This window comes from Cylas formicarius, unplaced genomic scaffold (genome assembly GCF_029955315.1).
Source record: "Cylas formicarius isolate icCylForm1 unplaced genomic scaffold, icCylForm1.1 PGA_scaffold_5__7_contigs__length_24384050, whole genome shotgun sequence".
Taxonomy (NCBI): domain Eukaryota; kingdom Metazoa; phylum Arthropoda; class Insecta; order Coleoptera; family Brentidae; genus Cylas; species Cylas formicarius.
Window position 1 is genome coordinate 2,728,441 of NW_026844341.1, and position 24,369 is coordinate 2,752,809.

The 24,369-nt window shown below is 34.1% G+C and overlaps 2 protein-coding genes across 7 annotated transcripts in view; both read left to right on the top strand.

Moving 5' to 3' along the window:
• LOC132702136 (myogenesis-regulating glycosidase) overlaps positions 1-17,328 on the top strand; it is a 67,213-nt gene extending 49,885 nt beyond the window's left edge. For all 6 annotated transcript variants that reach the window (XM_060670583.1, XM_060670584.1, XM_060670586.1 and 3 more), the window contains 7 exons: positions 12-252; positions 3,956-4,279; positions 7,128-7,240; positions 8,336-8,981; positions 10,358-10,586; positions 14,642-14,837; positions 16,434-17,328. In XM_060670583.1, coding sequence (XP_060526566.1) covers positions 12-252; positions 3,956-4,279; positions 7,128-7,240; positions 8,336-8,981; positions 10,358-10,586; positions 14,642-14,837; positions 16,434-16,555 — 1,871 coding nt within the window. In that variant the 3' untranslated portion in view covers positions 16,556-17,328. The remainder of the gene's footprint in view (positions 1-11; positions 253-3,955; positions 4,280-7,127; positions 7,241-8,335; positions 8,982-10,357; positions 10,587-14,641; positions 14,838-16,433) is intronic.
• Positions 17,329-20,226: 2,898 nt separating this feature from the next.
• The window catches only part of LOC132702563 (uncharacterized), a 200,155-nt gene continuing 196,012 nt past the window's right edge, over positions 20,227-24,369 (top strand). The window contains exon 1 of the mRNA XM_060671284.1: positions 20,227-20,754. Coding sequence (XP_060527267.1) covers positions 20,466-20,754 — 289 coding nt within the window. The 5' untranslated portion in view covers positions 20,227-20,465. The remainder of the gene's footprint in view (positions 20,755-24,369) is intronic.

The window sequence follows — 24,369 nt, forward strand, 5'->3', positions numbered from 1 at the left end:
CTAAGTTTCAGGGGTGGAAATAATACACGCCAGGCTTGGCACCACAATAAATTTCGACAAAGTGCTGCCCTGTCTCGAAATGGACCAAAGAAACGACGGTTCCATATGCATGGAGTGGATGTACAGGGCGAGACTCTACTTGCACCTGTATAAGGTGCACGACAACATAAAATGCTATAACCTGAAATGGATCGCGCTGAACGAGAATTTGCCACCCACTGACTGTTTCGAAATGGCACCTGGAGTTCACTGGTAACTGCTTATATTTTTCATCTAGCTATACAGAGTGCTACAAAATGTTGTGAACAAAAATTGAAAGCATATTTAGAACGTAATTGGTTTTGCCAAAAATTGCTGCCACCTTCTGATATGTATAAAATGTCTCGCTGTGGGGTACTGTTTGAAAAATAAAGTTGTCTGAATATACTTAACGATGTCGTTACACTTACTAAATGAGATCTTAAGTTTAAACCTGGGCGAAAGAATTTCTAGAAAAGTTAAACCTCTCATGAAGAACAAAATGTGTACGGCTTGAGACGAAGGATGACATGATAGTTTTAAGAGGCAAAGTATATTGAAAATCCATGTAAGGTACATCTGACCTACTTTATCGATTATTTTACTTCATTGTTATCTCATATCCTTACGAAAGGCTCTAGTTATTGCTTGCTCCAACAAATCGCCATTTTTTTCTAGATACCTGACTTCTATAGATTCGATGAGTATAACTTGGTTTCAGATTTTTTCCTAAATTTCGACTTTCAATAATGCTAAACACCATCGTTAGAGAAACTAAAAAATTGGGAAAGAGAACAGGCATTGTAATATTGCTAATGACTAATTGCAATTCTAGATATTGAACGTTAACTGGAAAACATATAAAAAAAGATGGGATCATCGTCTTCCAAAACAACAAAGAGAAAAAGAAAAAGTCCATATAAATGTAGGTTCACAAATATAATGATTTTTAGTGAATTTAATTAAAATTGTGAAGTGCCTTCGCCTGAGGTATCTTAAAGAATAACCCACTGAGTTGTTTTTGTATTTTGCCTCATTTTATGATTTACTAGTTGGACTGTTTTGTACATTATAAACTTATCAAGTGTCGAAAATTACCACCCCATCAGTAAAGATTTTTGAAAAATATTTAAGACGCTGAGGATCAGCGTTTTGTGAAACATACGTTATAACAAAATGAACACGTATGTAACCTATTTTATTTCAGGAGCATATTAAGTAGAATAAATTTTATGTTTAAGTGTGTAGCATAATTAGAATCTAGACTATTGTTTTTAAACGCTCTTTTATGTTCGTTAATTAACAAACATAAAAGAGCGTTTAAAAACAATAGGCTAGATTCTAATTATGTTAAACACTTAGCACAGAAAAACACATTTTTGACAACAATTTGATATTTTACATACAGCCACAAAAAGTAGAAAATTAAATTTATTGGAAGCCATGGAGATTAACAAAATGAGACATTCAAATGTATTGCTCAACAATCAAATAGATTTAAATACCTCTCCATTATTATACTTAAATTCTCACAATATTAATTAAGGTTTTATTGTCATTTTTCGGTATATATAGTAGCAGGTAGTTTGTAAATATTGCATTTGATAAAGACACGGTGTTGTCGAAACAATTGTCATGTGAATATATATAATTTCGTGAAAATCTGAACTTTTAGTTCTTATTTATTGTTTTAAATGGATTTTCATCAAGCAAAAGCCACCTGAGTTCAAAAAGTTTTCAATTAATAATAATAATTATAAGTTAGGCATGCAGGAATGCTGGATAATTGTCATGTGAATATATATAATTTCGTGAAAATCTGAACTTTTAGTTTTTATTTATTTTAATTAAGCTTTGGATAGTATTTGGTAATTATGATTGGTTTCTTGACAGGGCATAGTTATGGCTTTCACTTGTTTGCGTCTCAAACAGCAAATATAACTAAATATTCATCACAAGGAATGTTGAAAGTATTAACAGACGTTTCCGGACTAGATTTTACTCAGTTAGGTTAAATATGTTCGGACAATAGAGATTGTGTAATAATTTTAAGTAGATCTTTGAAGAAAAAAAATTTCAATATTAATATTGTTAAAAAACTAATAACAAAAATCATAAATAATTAAAAAAAATGGAAAAAATAAAAATAATAATGATAATATTATCAATAAAATTATTTAAAAATATAAAATAAAAATATACCGGGTGTATCCATTTCGACTTTCACCGTTAGGATCTTGGCAACTGTAAGAGATACAGGTCGACTTAAATTACTGCAAAATTGCGCATCGGTGACTTCAATAATGTTCCGTTTTGAAACTGAAGTTACTTCCGGAAATATCGTAGAAAATCTGAAACTTCGCGTTTTCGTTTTTATTTTCTTATGTCTTCATTTTATAACTTAGCAAAAATCTGCAAATACATTCTCATTTTTAGCCTTTATCTTATGGCCGGGTCAAAATTATCTTACGACGGTTCGTTCTTCGCAAACCATCATCAACTCTATTTTTTCTTATGGTCGCCATATTGGATTTTTGCAATGTTCAATAGCCCATATTATTACCTTGTTGTTGATGTGTCACAAGTTGTATTTGTATTCCCTCAAATTCTAAATATTGAACAAAAACTTTTATACCATAGTAAGCTATGAATTTTCAAATGTGTCGATGACATTTTAATATCTAGCGCATTATTGTGTCGTTAAAAATAGACTTTACTGCACACTGCAAAAATCCGATATGATGACCACAAGAAAAAATAAAGTTGACGATGGTTTGAGAAAAACGAAATATCGTAACTGATTTTTGACCGTTCCATAAGATGAAGCCTAAAAAGTTCCAATGAGAATTTGCTAACTTTTAAAATAAAGAGACTTCTGATCCTTGAATTTCACCACTAATATTTAAAGGTATTTTTGTTTCCGATATATGGCATTCCACATTCGCAGGGTATTTTGTTGACTCATTCCTTGCTCTTGGATCGATGTTTATGACTTTGTTCTTATCAGTATGCTTCTTAATGTCCTCCTGAACTTGAATTCAGTTTTACCTTTGTATAGTTTCGCTATTCCACTGATCTTTTCTAAGATTCCCTTCACGTATGGGATCGTCTGTTGCTTTCCGTCAACAATTTGATAATGTTTTGGCAATGTATATAGAATTAAATAGAGAGCACCTAAGGAGCTCCAGCACTCCTTCCAGTGGTAGTGGAGTTCTCCCTGGACGTCTCAATTTGGCCTCGACAATATTTAACGACTCCTCCAATGGGTTCGTGTATAAATTCTCCAAATGCTATTGGGAGTTCTTTACAAATGAAGGAGTTTTTCCCACAAGTGACTTAACTCGAACTGGTGATAGGTCTGAGTGGTACATTATCTTCGTGGATTTTTGGTAATCCATAAAGATGTGGTCATTTATACTGATGTGGAGTTATCGAAGTTCTAATATTTATCCGAAATATGGTGTCCGGATTTATGCAGTGCTCGATGGTTTCTTCCCTCAATCGTCTTAGTAGGGTATTTAGAAAGTATTTGTTTTTAGCAAGTGTCTTCTCGATTTTGTGATCGTATTTCTCTATCTATTAGTTTTTGAATTGAATCAGTGTCTACCATCTTCAAGCAAACACTAAGTAATATATTTTTCCCCACCCTTTAACCACCTTTCCCAATAAAAAGATAACGCAACAGAATTATATAAATTATATATATATATATATATATATATATATATATATATATATATATATATATATATATATATATATATATATATATATATATATATATATATATATATATATATAATATATAAATCGACACCTAATTTCCAATGGAATAGAAAAAATAAAAACAACACAAACACAATATTAATAATAGATTTTCGCGAGATTTGTACTGACCAGCGCTTGCAAGAGCGTTAATTGCTGAATAATTCCGTAGGTACGGGGGCGGTCAGACGGCGGAGTCGGCGTGGCCGCTGGAAAAGGGCGCTCACGATTTCCAGCCCTTTATTACCGGCCAAGTGGACCGACACGAGTGGGGCAACGTGCTCAAACGCTACTTCATCAACTCCAAAGGGGCCGCGATCGTAGTGGACGAAAAAACGCCCCTGTACACGGCGATTGTGGAAGACGGCAAGAAAGAGTTCTGCATAAGGGCGCAGTACGACGACTTCGCTTACGTCAACAGGCCGACGCCGACGGCCCAGCTGAACTATAGCATCTGCACGGGGGAAAATATGTCCGATTTGCATTCGCAATTGAGGTGGGCATGGCGGGAAGAAATGAACACTAGATCACAGATACACACAAATTTATTTTATTTATCTATTTATTCATTTGATGAAATTCACAATTCACAAAACTCCTCCAAGGAGCAATAAATCTAATCTGGCAAGTGATCAAAATTATAATGGGTGTTTTTTTTCGATGTATATAATTTTAAATTGCCATTACTGTTCAAGATGGCGACCGATTTAACAGCTGTCAAGTGATTTATTCTCAGTTTGGTTTGGCAATTTATCATGAATAGACTCACGCCTGAACAACGCTTGCAAATAGTGCAATTTTATTTCGAAAATAATGGTTCTGTGCGGAATACGTATCGCACACTACGTCCATCAGAGCAGTTAATTCGATTAACCATGGAACGTTTTCGCACCACGTTTACTCTTATTGATAATTCGCATCCCCAGAGACGCCGTACGGTGATTACAGAAGAAGCTATTACTGCTGTAGAGCGTAGCATTGAGGAAAACCCGAATGAGTCCATCCGCCATCGAGCACAGGAATTGGGTCTGTGTCCATCCACTTTATGGAAGATTTTGCGGAAGGATCTTGGTTTACGTGTTTACAAAATCCAACTCGTGCAAGAATTGAAGCCAAACGATCATCAAGTAAGGCGTAGATTCGCACTTCTGGTTGAATGGCTACGTCAACAAACAAAACTGCCGCATTTGGAGCGAAGCTAATCCTCAAGTGTTTGTCGAAACACCGTTACATCCAGAAAAACTGACTGTTTGGTGCGCTTTATGGGCTGGTGGAATCATTGGTCCGTACTTCTTCAAAAACGATGATGGCCAGAACGTTACAGTCAATGGTGATCGGTATAGAGCTATGATTACTAACTCTTTCATTCCTGAATTGAATAACCATGATGTCCAGGAGATGTGGTTTCAACAAGACGGCGCAACATGTCACTCAGCTCGTGCCACAATCGATTTATTGAAAGACACGTTTAATTTCACGGTTTGAACTGACCTCCAAGATCTTGTGATTTAACACCGCTAGACTACTTTCTGTGTCATTGGTCTATGCGGATAAGCCACAAACGCTTGACCATTTGGAAGACAACATTCGCCATGTTATTGCCGATATACGGCCACAAATGTTGGAAAAAGTCACCCAAAATTGGACGTCCAGATTGGACTACATCCTCGCCAGCCGTGGCGGTCATATGCCAGAAATGATATTTAAAATGTAATGCCACAAGATTATCTTTCGGATAAATAAAATTCATGTCAATCGAATAATCCATGTTGTTCGTTCTATACATCGAAAAAAAAACACCCCTTACATAGCTGCTTCTTATGGTACGACTCAACTCATACAGTGGAACTCGCAAGTTATTAGATGAACTAATAATATCAATTTTAGCATATGTTATAAAGTTCCGTAAAAAACATATAATGAAGTCACAGTAACTATCTTTAAATTCCTGAAAAGGTCAGTACGGGAAAAGGTACTCTTTTTAAATGTTATATATAAGTATATACAAATTATACCGAGGGGGTAGGGGGATTTTGATGTATCTGCAGATAAACCCTTAAAGATAGATATATAGAAGTTTAAGAAGAAAATATAACCCGCCCAGTCCAAATATTTGCAAAAAATGGATTTTATCGATAATTTATCCACATTTTTAGAAAATTACACTAGATTCGAATTCCTGAAAATTTACTGAAAAATTACCTCAAAATACCATTTTAGGCCGAAATTCGATGGTTAACCTTTCATGTTTTATATCTCGCTTATTTACAGTAGAGTAATCAATGGATAAAGAGAAGTTAATACGTTACATACTTTGATCTATTCTCTATCGGACAGTATGGAATAGTCGATTATATGTTGTACCGTTCGCCATTTTTAATGATTTTGGTGAGAGACTCAAAAAATAAATAATAATAATTCGGGCTAAACGGAGGGGGTAGGATCTTTACTTTCAGTAAAAATTCACAAGCAAAGTTACAATAGAAAAAAAATAAAAACGCCCCTGTACGCAAGATTCATATTCATTCATATTTTAGATAAAAATTTTAGATAAAAATATTGCAGAGGTAGAACAAACTGCATTAATCAAAAATGATATGAATTCTTTATTGGTCGATTTACTTGTTATTTCATTTATCCTGATTTCTACGATCCTTCGTTTGCCCAAACTACGTTCTTGCTTTTATCTTTAGCATCGCGTTTGTATTATATTGACTTTATAGTATGATCCAAAAGATACCTAAGGGCCTACATGCTAATTACGGATCAGAAACCATTCCCACTCTACGATAGAATGTGTTCTACATGTGGATGGGATAAATGTTGTTTCAGCCAAATAAATAACAAAATAATTAAATTAGTTAAAATTCTGAACCCTTGTTTCAAATAAACAGCATAGTTATTGTTATTAGGAGTTAAATTGATATTAATGTCATCCCTTCGCAGTAAACCTGTCAATCTAGTGACAAAAAACAAAGAAAAAATCTTAATTTGGGATATCAAAAAGCTAATTGATTGGTATAAAATGGTTAGTTAATAAAACGTAATTATTATGGTATGAGTCTTGTGAGATCACTGGTGGATGAATAAATGACTTATGGATAAGCCAACCTCACAAATATCCTAATTTATTTACTTGTTTATTAATTGCCTCAGTAACGATTTTCTTAAGTACCACACTTTCTTTTGTTTTATCCACTTAAAATAAAAAAAGGAGGACAGGACATCATGTATTCAGTTAATTAACGAATTTATAAATCTCTAAATCACCAATGGTTCTACTCTTGGATTTTGTCGTAAAGAATAAGAAATAAGTTCTAAAAACTTACCCTTTTTGATTTCAGCGAGCACACACTGTGGGACGGTCTGAAAAAAGAAGACGCCGACATTATCGAAAGTTTGTTAACCGAACCGCTCTGGGAAATCACTTCAGACAACAAGGAGGATTTGACCGAAGGTAGATAGGTGTTCATAAAAAAAATCTCGCGCGGCTTTTAAATCCATATTTTGTGAATGACGCAAATGAATCATAAATTGATTACCCTAACTATTCTACATGAAGCTTTGTTTGCGCTTTAACGAATTTGAATTCCTAAGAAAACTCTCTGAGATTCAACCTTTTTATAAATATTCATTATCATAAGCTCTACGCGATACCTTTATTCACTGTTCACTGTTGATCACTACCTATAGATAGATAGATAGACATTTGGATGTCTTCTATTATGTGCTTCCTAGGCGACTTATTTCAGCCAATTTAGTTAACCACATCTCGAATGAGAGACCTAGTACGTCACACATCCCTACTTATTGAACGCAACGCTTATGGGAAGTTACTATTTTCAGTTGTTTACCGCCATTTAATGTTCTGGTCTTCTTGACTTCGACTGAAAACTAGTACTTTTGATCTCATCTCTCTACGTCATCTGCATTGTTGTTGATTACGATTATCATTTATTTTGACACCCTTGAAACATTCGTACGGTGTCTGATAATATTAAACGCATATGCATTGAATAGGAAGAATAAGAGTTTTTGGGTTTCTATAATCAACAGAATACAGGCCAAAAATCTTCCTTTGTACTTCCAAATACCTTTCTGCTATCACACACATCCCTGCATTGCCTGTCTTGTCTTGTACCTCGCTTCCTGGATCCATATTGCGATCGGTTTAGATGTTCTTTATGCCTGTTATAGATGCGGTTGAAAATGAATCGCATAAAGGCGTCTGCTCAATAAGGCGTTTGAAAAGCTGCGAACGGGCCTATATTGAACATTGGTTACTACTAAGGTTTTTTTCCTTCTCAATCTGGGGGTAGTTTTCCGCTGTTTCGTCTTCAAACATATCTTCTATGCCAATATTAGTTTCTTTGGAGGTTGCCTTAAACCCCTACGCTTCTCTCTATACTAATAAGCTTGACGTTCTAGCCCTCTAGGTCCCAAAGTGGATGATTTGGTTTGATTTGTTTGATTTTTTCTTAAATAATTTTCAAATCATCCACTTTGGAGAGAGGTATATCTGGTTAGAGTTTTTTCTATATTTGCGTTTCAGAGGCCGTTTCGAATTTTACCAACGACGTGATCGCGCTGGGCACCCTCAAACAAGGCCACGTGCTCATCAACGAGTTTTGGCAGAACCAAGTGGGCGATTTCGAGGTCGACCAGGACCGATTCCCGACCCTGAACAAAACGATCGACATGCTCAGACGGCGAGGCTTCCGGGTAGTTTTCTCAATACAGCCGTTCATATCGACCGAAAGCTTCAACTTTGCCGAAGCTGTCAGAAAGCGGTTGCTGATCGCCGAGAGGTTCAGCGACAGGCGCATACCGGCGTTGACGCGATACAAAACCCTTGAAGCGGCGGGAGTATTGGACGTGACCAACAACCGAACCGTACCTTGGTTGTTGGAAAAGTTGAAGACCGTGATGGGGCGTTACAAGTTCAACGCCTATTACCTCGATCTGGGGATAGCGTACAACATGCCGCACTACTATCAGTGCGAGCGACCGCTGGTGAACCCGGATCAGTACAAGAGTTTGTTCGTGAACAGTATACAAAGTCCAGTTAGTATTTTCGGGGTGAGCAGCGCCATCGAGAGGCCGAGGTCGCCCAGTTTCGTGGCACTGCCTCGGTTTGAGTCCTCGTGGGATGGACTTCGACGTGTTATACCCACCATCCTGTCTTACGGTATTAACGGGTGAGAGATTCACGTTAGTTCCTCTTCTTCACTTAAGGGGTTTCAGTTCTAGGTTAGGTTCCCTACGTCAGCTTAATGGTTTAATAGCGAACTTCTTTTGCAATAATAAAGTTTTTTGCTCCATCCTATAAATTACTTTAAGACGTCAGGGTTGTTAGTAATGGTCGCAAGTTACTCGAAGGGTTTTCTAGATTCTAGCCACGGATGGTACTTTGACTTTGTGAGTTCTGATGGTCATGTCATTCGTCACTTAGTGAATGTAGTCGACCATCTTGCGGAAAGGTACCCAAAAACTAAGGATCATAGAAAAAACTATAGTATGCAACATGTTGATTAAATGACTGAGGTTTTTTGACTTTCTTTGTATATAAATCGGGTGTCGCTATCGCTCTTCCCCGGAGCAATTCCTCTATCCTTCTCTATAGTTCGAAACATGTTCCGTGTCTTACGTTGGATGTTGCCGTTCATACTGTGTGTGTGTACTGACTACATGACCAAATTCACTTCACATGACGCATAATGTGTACACAATTTAAATTTTGTTCTACTCTCAAGTGTCGCCATTTAGTTTCACTCGTCGTGGCAATATGAGTTTTTTCTCGATGTATCCTATAACATATTCCTCCACTAACATTCGATGTCATAAACTCGGTGTTTTCGCCATTTCTGTGGTTGTTGTGCTTTGTTCTTTTTTGGTTTGTTTATTATCCAGTTCTTGGCCAAGACTTTTCTTTCAATTTTGTTGAAAAATCTTTTTTGTTTTTTTCGTAAAATGTGGGTCCCAGAGTATTTGTCTAATATATGGCCTAGTTTGCCCCAATTTGTTTGTTATGTAAGTTCTAGAGAGGTTGATTTCTACGCCGTTTCTTGATTATTCGTCAGTAAGTTCACGGATCCTGTTCATTTCCATCTTGCCCCAACACCATCTGATCGTCAGCGAAACTTATAGAGGTACTTATTTTGAATTAGTATTCGCACTTGCTCCTCCAGGGTCTTTGGGGTCATCTCCAAATATATTTTAAAGAGGGCATGTCGAACAGCCCTGCCATGGTTTCTTTGAAGTTTTGAAGCTCTGCTCTAGCCTACTATTTATTTTCGCTGCCACTGCGTTGTATTTCTGTAGGCTTTTTAAAAAGATTTTTTCAACTTTTCAACGATACAAAGCATTACTTATAAATTTCAAGTTAGTCATGAACCTCGAAACAATTGTTTATCGCAAAGTGTACGTCACATTGCAGATAAAATAAAAAACTCGCGATTTTTTCAATGGGGTTATGGCTACCGACGATTTCAATTTTTTAACATGAAAAAAAAAACTCAACCTCCAGAACATGTACTAAAATGTAAATGTTCATTTATTTTATGTGTATTTCCAGGTATCCCTTTTTAATACCCGGAGCAGTGGGCGGCGATTACAACTCCCCGGAAACGAATCTGGCGCAAACGAATGGCTCTGAAAATCTAACGGACCAAGAGCTGTTCATCAGGTGGCTCCAGCTGACAGCGTTTTTGCCAGTTGTTCGCTTCAATAAATTACCGAATAGTTACGGGGACAAGAAAGTTTTGGACGCTGCTATTAGTTTGGCCATTTTGAGGCAGAACAAGGTATTAACTTTAAGTAATAATTAATAATAAATAATTAATAAACTTTAAATAATACGTCAGTAAATGAGCCATTGATTATGAAAGTGATATAAGTAATATATTTCTAGTTTTTAGATGTTATGAGGTTTGCATTTTAAAGAATTAAAACATATTTTTGTATTATGGAATAAAATATTTTGACAATTAAATAGTGCCAACAAATAAGGATTTATTATTATTGTGAAAACCATTTTTAAAAAGAAATGTGGTTTTGAAAGGTTGAAATGACCATTTTCAAAACCAACTGCATAAATGACTTATACCATCAAGGAAATTTTTTATTAGAAATTAACATTTTATTCACCTCATCACATTGTAACTAAGTAATTTATTGTTAAGTATTTAGGGAAATAAAGTGTTTGTCGAAAATTGGTGAATTCCAAATTATTATTCGAAGAGGTTTCATAAAACATCATACATGGAGCATTTTTAGAAATTTGCTTCATTATATTTTTAGCTAAAACACAGCTTCTTCATCGATGTTTCTCTTTCTATTAGTCGTTGATTCTTCCAGTTGTTTCGTCAAAATGAAATCTTTCTAAGCCATTCGTTCTACCAAAAATGATATTTTCTTTTTACATCATTCTTTTAAATTATAATAATGCTCAAACGAAAAAAGAATGGCTGGATACCATAAATCTACTGTTTCAACATTATTATAAGATGATTCAACCATATTAAAACTATATTAATGTTACGATTTTGTCCCGAGCAGGCATCCCTCGGGTTATCTTTTGCTTTTTGTATGTCGTCTGCTAAACTTTAAACTACCCTGTTAGGCACTGTTAAGATGTGAATCATGAATTTCCATGAGATACAACTTCTCGTTTTCATTACTGGATGCTTCAATTTTTCTGCTGGAAAACTGAGAATATGTTCTCGTACAACTTTAATCTTATCTTCATCTGTTTTTCTAGATGGACCAGCCTTTTTGCCACTACCATCTGTTTCAGGTGTTTTAGCAGTTAAGACACTGCTTAATTTTCCGTTAGATATTTTTAAAGCATAAAAAAAAATTGGAAAAAAGAAACTTCTGAATTCCGTACATAGATTAGATTAAATAAGATTAAACTTCAAACTACATTTGTTTTATTGATTGATTCCGAACCAATTCATACACAAACAAATTCTGTTTTTCGAAATTTGCTAATTTCCAAAATGAATCAATAGTGGCTTTCCTGTGTTTATATTCAAATTCATTCATACATTTTTTGGAACAAAGGGAATCTTTATTTTCAAAAACTTTACTACTCAGATGCTTAGGCCCTTTTGTTTCATATTCTTCTCCACTATTTCTCTTTATTTGTTTATATTTTGTGCATAATTACGTTGATTTGTTTCATATCCTGTTTCTTGATTTCGTGTTACTTTCTTCCGTTTGTAAGGTTTCCGATGTCACTTTTAAAGTATGAACTGATTCATCGGAAGAAGATGTTAACCTCATTCGTTTTCATTTCTTGGAAGCATAACTTCGCCGTATAATGTCTACAATTAACTCTAAATAGTCCATTTTTACATTAATAGGATTAGCTAATCATGCCTGAACCGCTATCTGAACTTATACTTATACCACTTTCAAAATGAAGGGCTCAAATAATGTCTGATTTCATTCACTTAAAAATATTTCTTGTACTAAAGTATTGAAATACCTAATGTTAATGTTGTCTTAATCATCCGCACCGTGAAGACATTAATAATTTCAATGATATTCTTTTATATTTTCATACGATTTAACTTCAACGAAAAAATTTCAAACCAAAAAATGTTTGAATGAACCTATTAAGGTCATCCGATCATTAGGCCCTTGTGGATGTTGGACGCCAATGATTCTGCCTGTTAATTAATTTAAAAATTTTGATCGATGGTTTCTTGAAATACGACACTCTATGCATTTTACTAATATTTCGTTTTGTCTTCCAAGAGTCAATCAAACTCCAAAGTTCTTTCTAGTTAGCATTGATTTTGACCAAGTTAGACATGTTTTTGGTTTTATTTACTTCAAAGGAGTTAAACTATCCAGTTCACCCAATTTTGGATTTTCCACTCCGCGGCTTAGGGTACTTGTTTTAGGCTTGCACAAACTACAGAGCACTTATTGAATTGCAATGAGGAGGCCTTTACTACTTTACATGCAGACAAACATTCATTCTTTCGGCGAAGAATGCTAAAGTTTACTAAATATTTGAACATGTTGCGATATAGAAACAATTGTTGTTATTTATCTTAATTTTGTATTTCTTGTGTTCTAAGTTTTTCTTGTCTTTCATAAAGTCATTTTTTTTTCCTTTCATTTCTTTAAAGGACATATCTTTCAGTGATTGTCAACCATCGCACTAATATAAAAAACCTGGATTAATAAACTAACCAAAAACTAACAAAATTTTTAGGAAATGCTTAATAAATTGAAATTAATATACAGGATGTTCCTTTTTTTTCAGGAAAATTAATATTTTTCATTTAGACTCACCCTGTATAAACGATTCGAACTAACTTCAAGACAGGACAAATGACTGTAGCACTTTATAAAATTGTTGGCATCATAAAATTACAGCTGACAACGAAATATAGGGTATTGAACACGCGGCCATTTTTGCGAAAACAGTCGGTATAGACAACAACAACCCATTGGAGTAACTATTAATGCCATAATATACACCATGTTCCATTTAAAAAGACAGATAAATTTGATTTCCCACATATTTAAGAATCATCCTTCGTATTTGAAAATAATTTGAAATTGTTTCTTTAGGCCTCAACTTTTTTATATTCATATGGGATATATTACTTTGACACACTATTTGGACACCCTGTATTCGCTCCAGAGGTGAACACGCAAAGGACTCAAATCAGATCATCTAAGTGGTCAGTGGAAGTGTTGGAACTCCTCTGACGCAAATAAAACCAAAACAGTGTAAGAATCAATGCTAACTAGCCAGATTCTTTTGGTTTTAATTGAATCTTGATAGAAAATATGAAATGACAACAAAGATGTGAAGATATGTGGATGAAGTTTCCTATTTTTTGGACACCATATAATCAACAAATCAATTCTCGATATCAATTTCGAAGTCAAAAATGTTGCATTAGTCAAGACACCTAAGAAACTATTTTGGTTAAGTATGGGGAAACCTTAAGGAACTTACTGTGAATTTTAATAATAATAATTTAAATATAAAATAACATAAATATACGAGGTGTTGCATTTAAAGCAAGGAAGTTAGGTGGCGTCAAGTACTTATAAGATATATATATATATATATATATATATATATATATATATATATATATATATATATATATATATATATATATATATATATATATATATATATATATATATATATATATATATATATATATATATATATATATATATATATATATATATATATATATATATATATATATATATATATATATATATATATATATATATATATATATATATATATATATATATATATATATATATATTCACGTATTGATTCACGGATGGAAAAATGTGATGACACTATATTCCGGGATATCATTCGTTCGCTTGTTGAACGCCGACTGGAATCCTGCAGACGTTTCGCCAAAATCTCACTTGGCATCTTCAATGCTCGCGCTCCGAAAACACTTCGAACACTGTTATATATATATATATATATATATATATATATATATATATATATATATATATATATATATATAACAACTACACATTTTCATCGTATGCAGCACATTCAAACCAACTTTCGTATTAAAAATTTTTCGATAAAAAAAACTTATTAAACTCTCTAAAGTAAGGTTATCATAAAACTAAAAACATACAAATTTTAAGCAATGTATTTTTATATTCAAAAATAGTTTTTGAGAAATTCAGATATGTCTGATTTCATATAGAGAATATAGTTTTAACACTAAAGGTAAAGTTACCTTTAATTAATTAAAAGAAAATTTTTGTCGACAACTAGGTGGAGCCGCCATCATGAAAAGTCGTTGCCGACTCATTAAATCAATTCCCCGGGTTTCAGGTGAAGCCGGTGCTAAAAAAATTCGCCAGAGTTTCATTAAATTTGGGGCTGCCGATCATTAGGCCATTGTGGATGTTGGACGCCAATGATCCTGCCTGTCACGTGGTCATGGACGAATTCTCGATAGGCGACGACATCATAGTCGCCCCAATTTTAAAGCCGGGCGCAAGGCAGCGCGAGGTTTACTTGCCGGCTGGTAATTTTTTTTCAATACAGTAAAAATTCAACTTCATCAACTATTTAACTCGAAACTTTAACGGCCTTGTTGTTTTTCGCAATATGTGTAAACCTAATCTACCTGACATTAAGCTTATAATAACGCGCTACGCAGTCTACAAAGCCACTGCGCTGCACGGCATTGTGTCTCAAAATGCCACTAGAAGAACGCATTGCTTTTCTATCGTGCTCTTGCGGACCACTATCGATTTAATTTTATTGTGCATGCACCCTGTATAAAGTGTCTTTCACCTCTCGCCGAAGTTTGAAATCATGGCAAAATTTGGTAAATACAAAAATTTGTAGCAGTAGTGGCGATTTACCATGACATTATCATTCAAATATAGCGGGCACTATGTATGATAGACAAAAACTGTAAAAAGAAAATTGTAGCTCTCGACACGAAACTGTTTAAACCAAATTATCTCATATTTTGCCGTTCTTCTTTTGCCATCAATAATTTTCCCAAAAAAATGGAATTTTTCAATATAATTCAAAAATTGGTGTGCTGGACCACGAATTTTTCCAATTGAGTAAATGGTTTCGAAAAAAATATTTTTTGCTATTTTTGATTTGCGGCAAATAGCTCTGAAAAAGAACAATTTTTAGGGTCCATTGTATTTTTGTCTATAATTAAAAAACTCTGTACATAATCGAAAAAATACCCGAAATAAAAGTTGTAGTCCCGGATCTCTTCCGTCTTTTGGTTCAGCAGTTTTCTGCTCGATTGCACCTAGCTTTCACATATTGCATGCGGGTGTGGACTCCTACCACCTGCCGCTTAAAACTCCATGTAAACAAAACCGTCGACTGGATTATAGTGTTTAACCTTTTTTTTTCCTTCCAAGGGCACATCAATTTTCATTTTTTTGCAAATACTGGTATATTTTTTAAAAATTATCAAGAATAGAAAATAGAAAATGGAAAAAGATGTTTCTTAATTTTTGAAAAAAATTGGCGTTTTAATTTTTAAAAATAGTTCCTCTTCGTCAATCATTGCGACTTCCGAAAAACTGAAGAAAATCGCGAAACAAAGATAGACGCCAATTTCCGATCGCGGCCATTTGTTATAGGCCAAGGTCTTTTTAAAAACATAATAATTTCAGCATCCGGGCTCCGACGGTTCCGAAGTTATTCGCGTTTTTATGGGGCGTCGGCAGAGAACAGAGAACGGAGAACAGACATAATAAAAAAAAATTCGACGCCGATCATTTCTGTACCAATGAGGGTCTCTTAGGACCTCCCGTTGCCGAGATATAAGTTTCGTTGGCAAGCGAAAGAGTTGTTTTTTTTCGAATATGTTACGCATTATGAATATAATCGCAGTGTCGTAACACTGTAAAAGAACGGAGATTAGTAAGAAAATTCTGAATAGTCTATAAGATTTGACTCAAAAAAGTGTTCTGTTCAGGGTTTTTTACTATCATGTATTTCTCAACAATCAACTCTGTGACACGTGAATCTATTTTCCTCTATTCAGTCATAAAAAAAATACCAGACAGTGTATTCGTATTGAGTTGCCCGTCCCAATTTCTTGTGCATTTTTGTTCCTGTACACTTTGGGTTGTTGTTAAAGGTGTATGGAAAGATGGAATCGACCAAAGTCTAAGGAAAGGCAGCCGCTGGATCCACGACTACGAGATTGAGGAAAATGAAATCGCATTTTTCGAAAAAATGCCGGACGACACCAGATTTTAAATCGCTTCGGTCTAACGTTGATGACCGCCGCACGAGTTATGTTTCTCGATCCCTAAAAATTAAATTTAAAAATGATTTTTGCAGCCTTTGGGAACGAGATTTTGACTTTTAGGTTACCTGAATATTTGTTAATTGTGATCAATTAATTTTTTAAGTAACCCATTAAACTACATTATTACGTTGAAAAGAAGAATAATCTTATCAAAAATAAGATCCCCAAGTGAATTGACAAGTTGGGTCCATTTAAAAATAAAATGATCAATAGTTAGGCCAGTCGATTCAAAATATTTGTGAAATAGGTGTGAATGGGTGTTGGATAAAGAATAGTAGGATAGTTCAACATTCCTCGAGCATATGTTCCTGAATACAACTGTCGTTCTCTAAATATATAAATAGAACGAATATTAGATGCAAATTTGAATGAAAATCATTTTTTATTTTAGTAAAAAAATTAAGCTATTTAGAAATCAAAATATAGATGGTCAGTAAAAAACAGGAAATAAATTGTAAAATATTTGTACCTATTAGTTACAAATTTCTTAAATCTTCAATCATTTTTGTGGTGGCGAGAGAGTGACTAAACCTTGAATTTATTTGAGATAATTGGTATTAATAATACATGAAATTTAAACACGAATTATTTCAATTATAAGACAAATTAAAATAGAAATTATAACATTTATGCTGTGAAAAATGTTTACAGCAGTAGCAACATTCCCAAATCGCGTTTCCATTTATGATCTTCACAGTTGTCTTAATAGGTATTTCTCAACTTCCTTGTGATATATAATAATTATAATTTTATGTAATTGTTTAATATATATTATTAAGTAATCGTTTTGTATCATTTCTTCCCGAAAACATTTGTAATTATTAAACTACATTTTATGAAACACTTTGAGATGGTTCAGTGGTTTGGCAATAGGACAGCAGTGAAAGTGAATTTTAAGGTGGCGTACTGCTAAATTGAAAATTTGCATTACACTTCTAACAGTGTTGGTTAGTAGTAGACCCGCTTCAATATATGAATTTATATAAGTTTGTAAAAACTTTTTTTATGAATTTTTATTCATAACTTTTATCTTAAATTGTGTTCGAGTTATGTAAATAAATAAATTAATAAACATTTAATTACCCCACACTGTTAATGCAATATTAATTAAGAAAACATCCCTACGATGCGACGGGGATAATTTTTTCGGTTGAATAGGAAACCCTGAATTTTTATTTAAAATCCGACCACTAGAGGATGTTCGCCACAGGTAAAGCAGCATTTTAAACGGCTTTCACTATATCGTTACGCGACGTTGCCAGACGTTTCGAAATGTTTGAGAACACGTTTTCTACGTTTAGTCTTAACTAGCGGGGTTATTGGCACTAATCGCAGATTAATTAAGAAAAAATCAGTTAGTTAGCCCTTATTTTGTTATTATCGAATCTAAACGCTAAAGTTTCCATTTCAAAGGACTGTAATAAAATAAACAAAAAATACGAAATCGCAAATTATTATTAAAAAGAATATAATTGAAAAAAAGAACAATATTCAATTAGCAATACATAGGTAATTCATGAAGTAAACACATCGTGAATTAAAAATAAATGTTTTTTTTTCAACTAATTTCTATTTTTCGTCAAAAAAAATGAAATAAAATAAAAAATTGCTTTTTTGAACTAAAGTTAAGTAAAAACTTATGCAATGACAAAACAATTTTTTTTATGTTTCGGAATTTCCAATAAAAAAATAAAATCTTGAGCAATGCATAATGAGATAAAAAAATCTGTTGGACCGCTGTTACTTATTTATATATGGCAACTGTAAGTTTTATGAAAAAAGTACAGGAAATTTAAAAATTTCTAAAAAACTCGTTCATCGAAATTTATTGTTTCCATCTTTAAATTTAGTCAAGAAAAATGATATGAAAAATTCCCTACACAGGTTTAATTATAAATAAAAAAAAGGCAGTGTGTTTTTATAATAATAATACTCGAGCAAAACTTTATTTTTTTATGTATTTTAGTTTTTAAGTTTTTTGAATTCCAGCCAAAAAATTTTAGGATTATTTAAAATGAGGAAAAAAGTCCATAGTTGCAAAGTCTCTAAATACTTCTAAAAGTGCTGTAAAAAGCTACTTCCGGGATTGATAACACCCATTTTAAAAATATCGAAAATTTACCACCGAACAGTATCCAAAAATCGCATAATCAACTGAGGTATTCATGGAAGAGCTGCTGGTAAAAAGAAGTTTGTCTGCAGGAAAAACAGAAACCCCCAGATGGAGTTTGCCTATCAAGAAAAAAAATGAAATACGGTTTTTGAAGTGATGAAACGAAATCCCGTTTGGATCCGATATGTTGGTGTACGATTCAAGGCAAACATGGAGGAGGGAACATAATGGTTTGTACAATGGAAAGTGGGTGATTTCGATAGGGCAATAATACGAAACACGCATCCAAGTGAAAGACGAGTTTAGAGCAGTAGTTCCCAGACTGATGTACCTTCTGCAGCTACATTTCTTTAATATTCTATATAAATTCTATAAAAAATTTGCACACCATCGTAGGTCCCCATCAAGTCTCCGGTGGACCTTTAAAGGTCCGCCTGGACCACTTCGGGAACACTAGTTTAGAGAGAAAAACGTATCGCCAGATCTGAACCCCTCCGAAGACGTTTGAAATGTTTTTAATTGGCGTATTCAAATACTAACAATGTTAACAATCAACAGGAACTCTTTAGTATCATTGAATCAGAGTGTTGCAATTTCCTACAAAAACTCTACCAAAGTTGGTGGATTCTTTGCCTACAAGGCCGTCTTAGATTCTAGAGTATCTATTCTATTTTATTTATTCTATTCTATTATTCTATTATATTATTTTATTCTATTCTAGAGTATCGCTACACAATCGTTTATTCTCAAGATATGGAAACTGAAAAATGAATCTTTTTCTAATAAAGTAATCCCAGAGAGGAAACAGCAATGTGGACATGTGCAGTAAAAATGGCTTCGAGGTGCAATACGCAATACGGACACAATATGGACTTCACCTTATAATACATAAGCTTTTCCAGATTACACAGATTAAATATATAATTTCGCAGTTTTGGCACGAATCGACATAGAATGCATATAATAATAATATTAGTCTTTACTGATATATTTTAAAATATCAACTCAAACTGCGAAGTCTACCTTACGATCTTGATCTCAGGTACTCAACATTATCCGAATATTACAATAATAATGAGTCTAAAAATTGGTTATTAGTAAAATATTAATTTGTCTGGGAGAGAGACTCGTGTAATTATTAAAATTTACATACTTATTTCCAGGTTTTATGTGAAATTTCTTTAACATTAAAAAATATTAACCTAAATGAAAATAATTCTTTTTAAAATGACCAAAGACCGTTTTACAGAAGCAAATATGTTCATAATATTAAAATGTTTCCCTATGTTCGAAATGAGTCTGTCCATAGGTCAACTAAGTGTGGTTTAAGCTTCATCAAACAGTCCATATATTAAACAAAATGGCCGTAGAAAAAGTACTTTATTTTCCGAATTTAGCTAACCAGTAGCAACGTTTCGGGATTTGCGCCCACAAAATCTGGCAACGACGCGAACTTCAACTCTAATAAGCCGGCAAAACCCGCGCTGTTCACTTGTTCGGCGTCGCTGCGTGTTGAACGTACGTCCGCGATTAAACGCCCGGTAGACGGAAAGTCGCGCGTAAAATCCGTGTCCCCAAGACATGTTTTACCCCCCTTCGTGATATATATATTTTTGAACGACATTAAGTCGGTTTTAATTGTTTCCTTTTTGTATGGAAAAAGTGCCGAAAATGCTACTGGTGGTCGGTTAGTGTTCAGTGATGCAAATAGTGTCTGAAAATCAACCGGGATCGTATCCGCCGACATGCCGTTCGTCCAGCGGATCGTAGAACCGAAATTCGTGTCCAGGCTCGCACTTTTCAACGACGATGGTACGCCCAAGGTCGCGGACGAAGAATTACAGGCGGTCACGAATAGTACTTTGTGTAACGCCCTCAGGCAGTTGGCCTCTTTGGCTCTCGTCGCCGACGATATTTTCAAAGAGCTGGGTGGTCAGCTGAAGATCATTTATCAGCGGTCCGAGAATGTGAGGACCAAGATCGCGACGGTCGAAGGGAAAGTCAACAAATACGATCCCAAGAAGGTTCCAGTTCGTAAGTATTTGTGTGTTTTTTTTCTTTAAATATTGTCCGAAAACAATAGCGGTCGTAGATGATGAATAAACTCCACGGAGCATGTTTATAGTGGCTTCGAAATATTGTTTTTGAGAAATCGTGAGTTATCGTGCATGTCTCCAGTCTCCAGTATTTCATATGGAATGCTGTCCTGGGGTCCTTCAAAACATGCATCATCGCCTTGCATCCCAGAATTTCCTGCACCCCGTATTTTGACACCTGACTTGACCTCTATATTAGTCTCTTCAACAAAAATTGTAACTTTTAAGCCCGGTCAATGACGACCATCACCAGGAACAGGACCGGATTTGGTATCCCTGTGAACAATTGAACTTTTTTTGAAAGAGGTCCATATTACCAGGTGGTCTTTGCCTAGCGGCTTAATTAGGGTTGCAAACAAAGATAAATTTAAACAGCACAAATGATTTTTTCTACTCCCGTCTGTAAAATACCTAATTACGCACCTATCCAAGGTGTGGGAAGTGTCACTTTACCACGTCAGTTTCATTTCCTACGAATCCGAGCCACTTCGGACATTTCCGAGTTTGGAAGCAATCGGACGTTTTCGGAGATATTTCCCACGCTTTGAATTTTGACGTTTGTCAATTTTGACCGGAATGTATTCGTGTCCTTTTGCCAAAATGTTCCCGAAAACTAACGGTCGTAGAAAAAGTATAGTATGCAACACATTCGGTAAACTTTTTAACTCACTCGTTTACTAAACACTCGCTTCGCTCGTGTCAAATAAACTCGTGAGTCAAATGCCGTTTACCGCACTTGTTGTATAATATACTATTCTACCTATTTCGTTAAACATTCCATTTCAACAAAAAGTAAAGGATCAGCATCTTTCCCTTAAAATTTCGGTATGACTTTGTAGCAATTGAAGTATATATATGCTATATTTGAGTCTTTAGCCTTTTGGCTTTTTTGCACGTGAGAAAAAACAGCACGTGGCAAAATATGGAAAAAATAAATTCTTTACCTATAGTGTCGTATTAACAAATTGGCAAATTTCGCATTAATGTGCTCATAAGTTTTCGCGCATGTTTGCGAGATGAGACGCAATGCGGGCGAAAATTATTGAGGTCCCGATAATTCTAGGAATTTTTCATTAAACCTGGGATGATCCTGGATGATCCGCATAAAATACATAAGCGCGGCCCATGCAAAATGCAAAATTTTCAACGAAGCTTTATTCAAAAGTTATTATACCCATTAGGTAAGCAGTTTTTCAAAATAAACTACATCGACGCACAATGTGTTTTGAGTGGATAGAAGAGGAAATTAATTCGTTTAGGTTAAGAATATACTTAACTCGCAAGCCACATCCAATGATCAAGCAGAACTGTCTCTATTAATTCCTATTTTACTTTTGACTAGGGGAAGCTCACTAAATGATGATTACTGTCGTACAAAAGAGAAACCATAAAAGAACTTCAGTGATATAAAGTTAATTGTATATTGAAACTCTTAATACCAAAACAATTATAGGAAGAGGGTCAAATAAACAGTTTTTTCTTTGTAATTTAGTTTGGCCCTTGCTCTTGATTAATTTGTCAGGCTTGCTTTATATTCTCCAAAATTTATCTTATGTTAATAATAAACCCGCGCCTCTAGACAACTGGCATAACGCTCTGCCAGCTAAATTAAAGAACGTACCAAGCGTTAAATCATTTATTAAAAAAATGTACTACTTAAATAAATAAAACTATTTTTGTTTTTTTTATGCTTTAGTTATGTGGGGGCTCTCTGTAACTGATGTTTTTACACAATTACTCTTGATATTTTTGCTAAAATTGATAAATTATGTTTATGTATTTTTCCGAAATTTTTTTTCAAAATAATTTGCCCAAATTAGAAGACGTGCCCAAGGTTCTTCTTTAAAATTTTATGGTTCCATTGATTTGGTTAATTTTCAGATTGCCAGACGAGACATGGTACAAATTTAAAAACTTTATTAAATGTTAAAAAAATTAAATATTTACCACGTTTTGTTAAAAACATCTCTTGTTTTATTTTTTTTGTATTTTATTTTTGCTTATTTATATAAAAAAATTCAAAGAATAACGACATCCATACCATACCATCCATAGTTTGCGAGGAAATTGTGGAATAAATACACTTTGGAATTTTTTTATTGTTGTTAATGAATTTAATAATAAAATTTGGTGTAAACGCTACTTTGATTACTGCATTACATGCATACTATAGGTAAAATAAAATGTCATCTTAAGCTTTATATACATTAAATGTTTAAATTTTCGGTGTAATTTCAAAAATACTTGTGAATCATTTGTGTGAAGTTTGATCGTATATCGGAAAGAATATTTGCGTTGAAATGGCTCAAAACTAAATACTTGATTCATTTTTTACTCACAAGGTTATGAAATATTCTTTTTCTACTCCCGTCCGTAAAATAGCTAAAAATACGTACCTATCTAGCGTGCGGGAAGCGTCACTTTACCACGTCAGTTTTATTCTCACGGATCCGAGTCACTTCGAACATTTCCGGGATTTTACCGCACGGGTTTGGGAGCAATCGGATGATTTCGGAAATATTTCCCACGCCTTGAATTTGACGTCAATTCTGACGGTCGTGTCAGCGAATGTATTCTTATGGTTTGGCGAAAATGTACCCAAAAACTAACGGTCGTAGAAAAAGTATAGTATGCAACACGTCCGGTAAATTTTTTAAGTCACTCGTTTATTAAACACTCACTCCGCTCGTGCGAAGTAAACTCGTCACTCAAATGCCGTATTGTATTCGTGTTATTTTGCAATAATGTTCCCCAAAGCGGTCCTAGAAAAGGTATAGTATGCAACACGTTTGGTAAACTTTTTAAGTCAGGAGCTTACTTGGCACGAGCGGACCGAGTGCTCAATAAACGAGTGACAAATGTTTCGGTATGAAATTCACAATTCTCCTTTAAGGACTAAAAAGTTTCTGGATATGCTCCAGCATAATTCTTGTAAATTTTAACGCTGCTCTAGTATTTAGAAAAAAAAATCCATTTATTGAAATTACAAAAGTCTCTGTCCCAGAAAAATAAATGTTTTACCACTAGTCAATTTTTAGACTCTTTTTATTATAGCTTGTTGTTTCATTTCATTGTAATATTTGGTTAATATTGAGTAGCTGAGATTAAGATCTTAAGCTAGACTTAGCCGTTTGAGTTGTGTAATATTTTAAAATATCTCAGGAAAGACCATTATTATTACTATTATTATTATTATTATTATTATTATTATTATTATGTCTAATTGTGCACAAAACTGAAATTGTATATTTAATCTGTGTAATCTGGAAAAGAAGTATTATAAGGTGAAGTCCATATTGTGTCCGTATTGCTGTTCATTGCTCAGTTCCCATATCTGAGGGCGGAGAGAAAAATTCTGCACTTCGAAACCATTTTGACTGCACATATACTCCCACATATTTTAAATACGAGTAAACCTTCGTACTGCTACGCATTTCCAATAATTCGCAACTAATGTAAGCTAGAAAAAACTTAATCAATTAATCAAACGACAGCGAACCCAGCAAGAGATTCGGCAGGAATGGCATAGTAATTCCAGTTGATGTCATAGTTC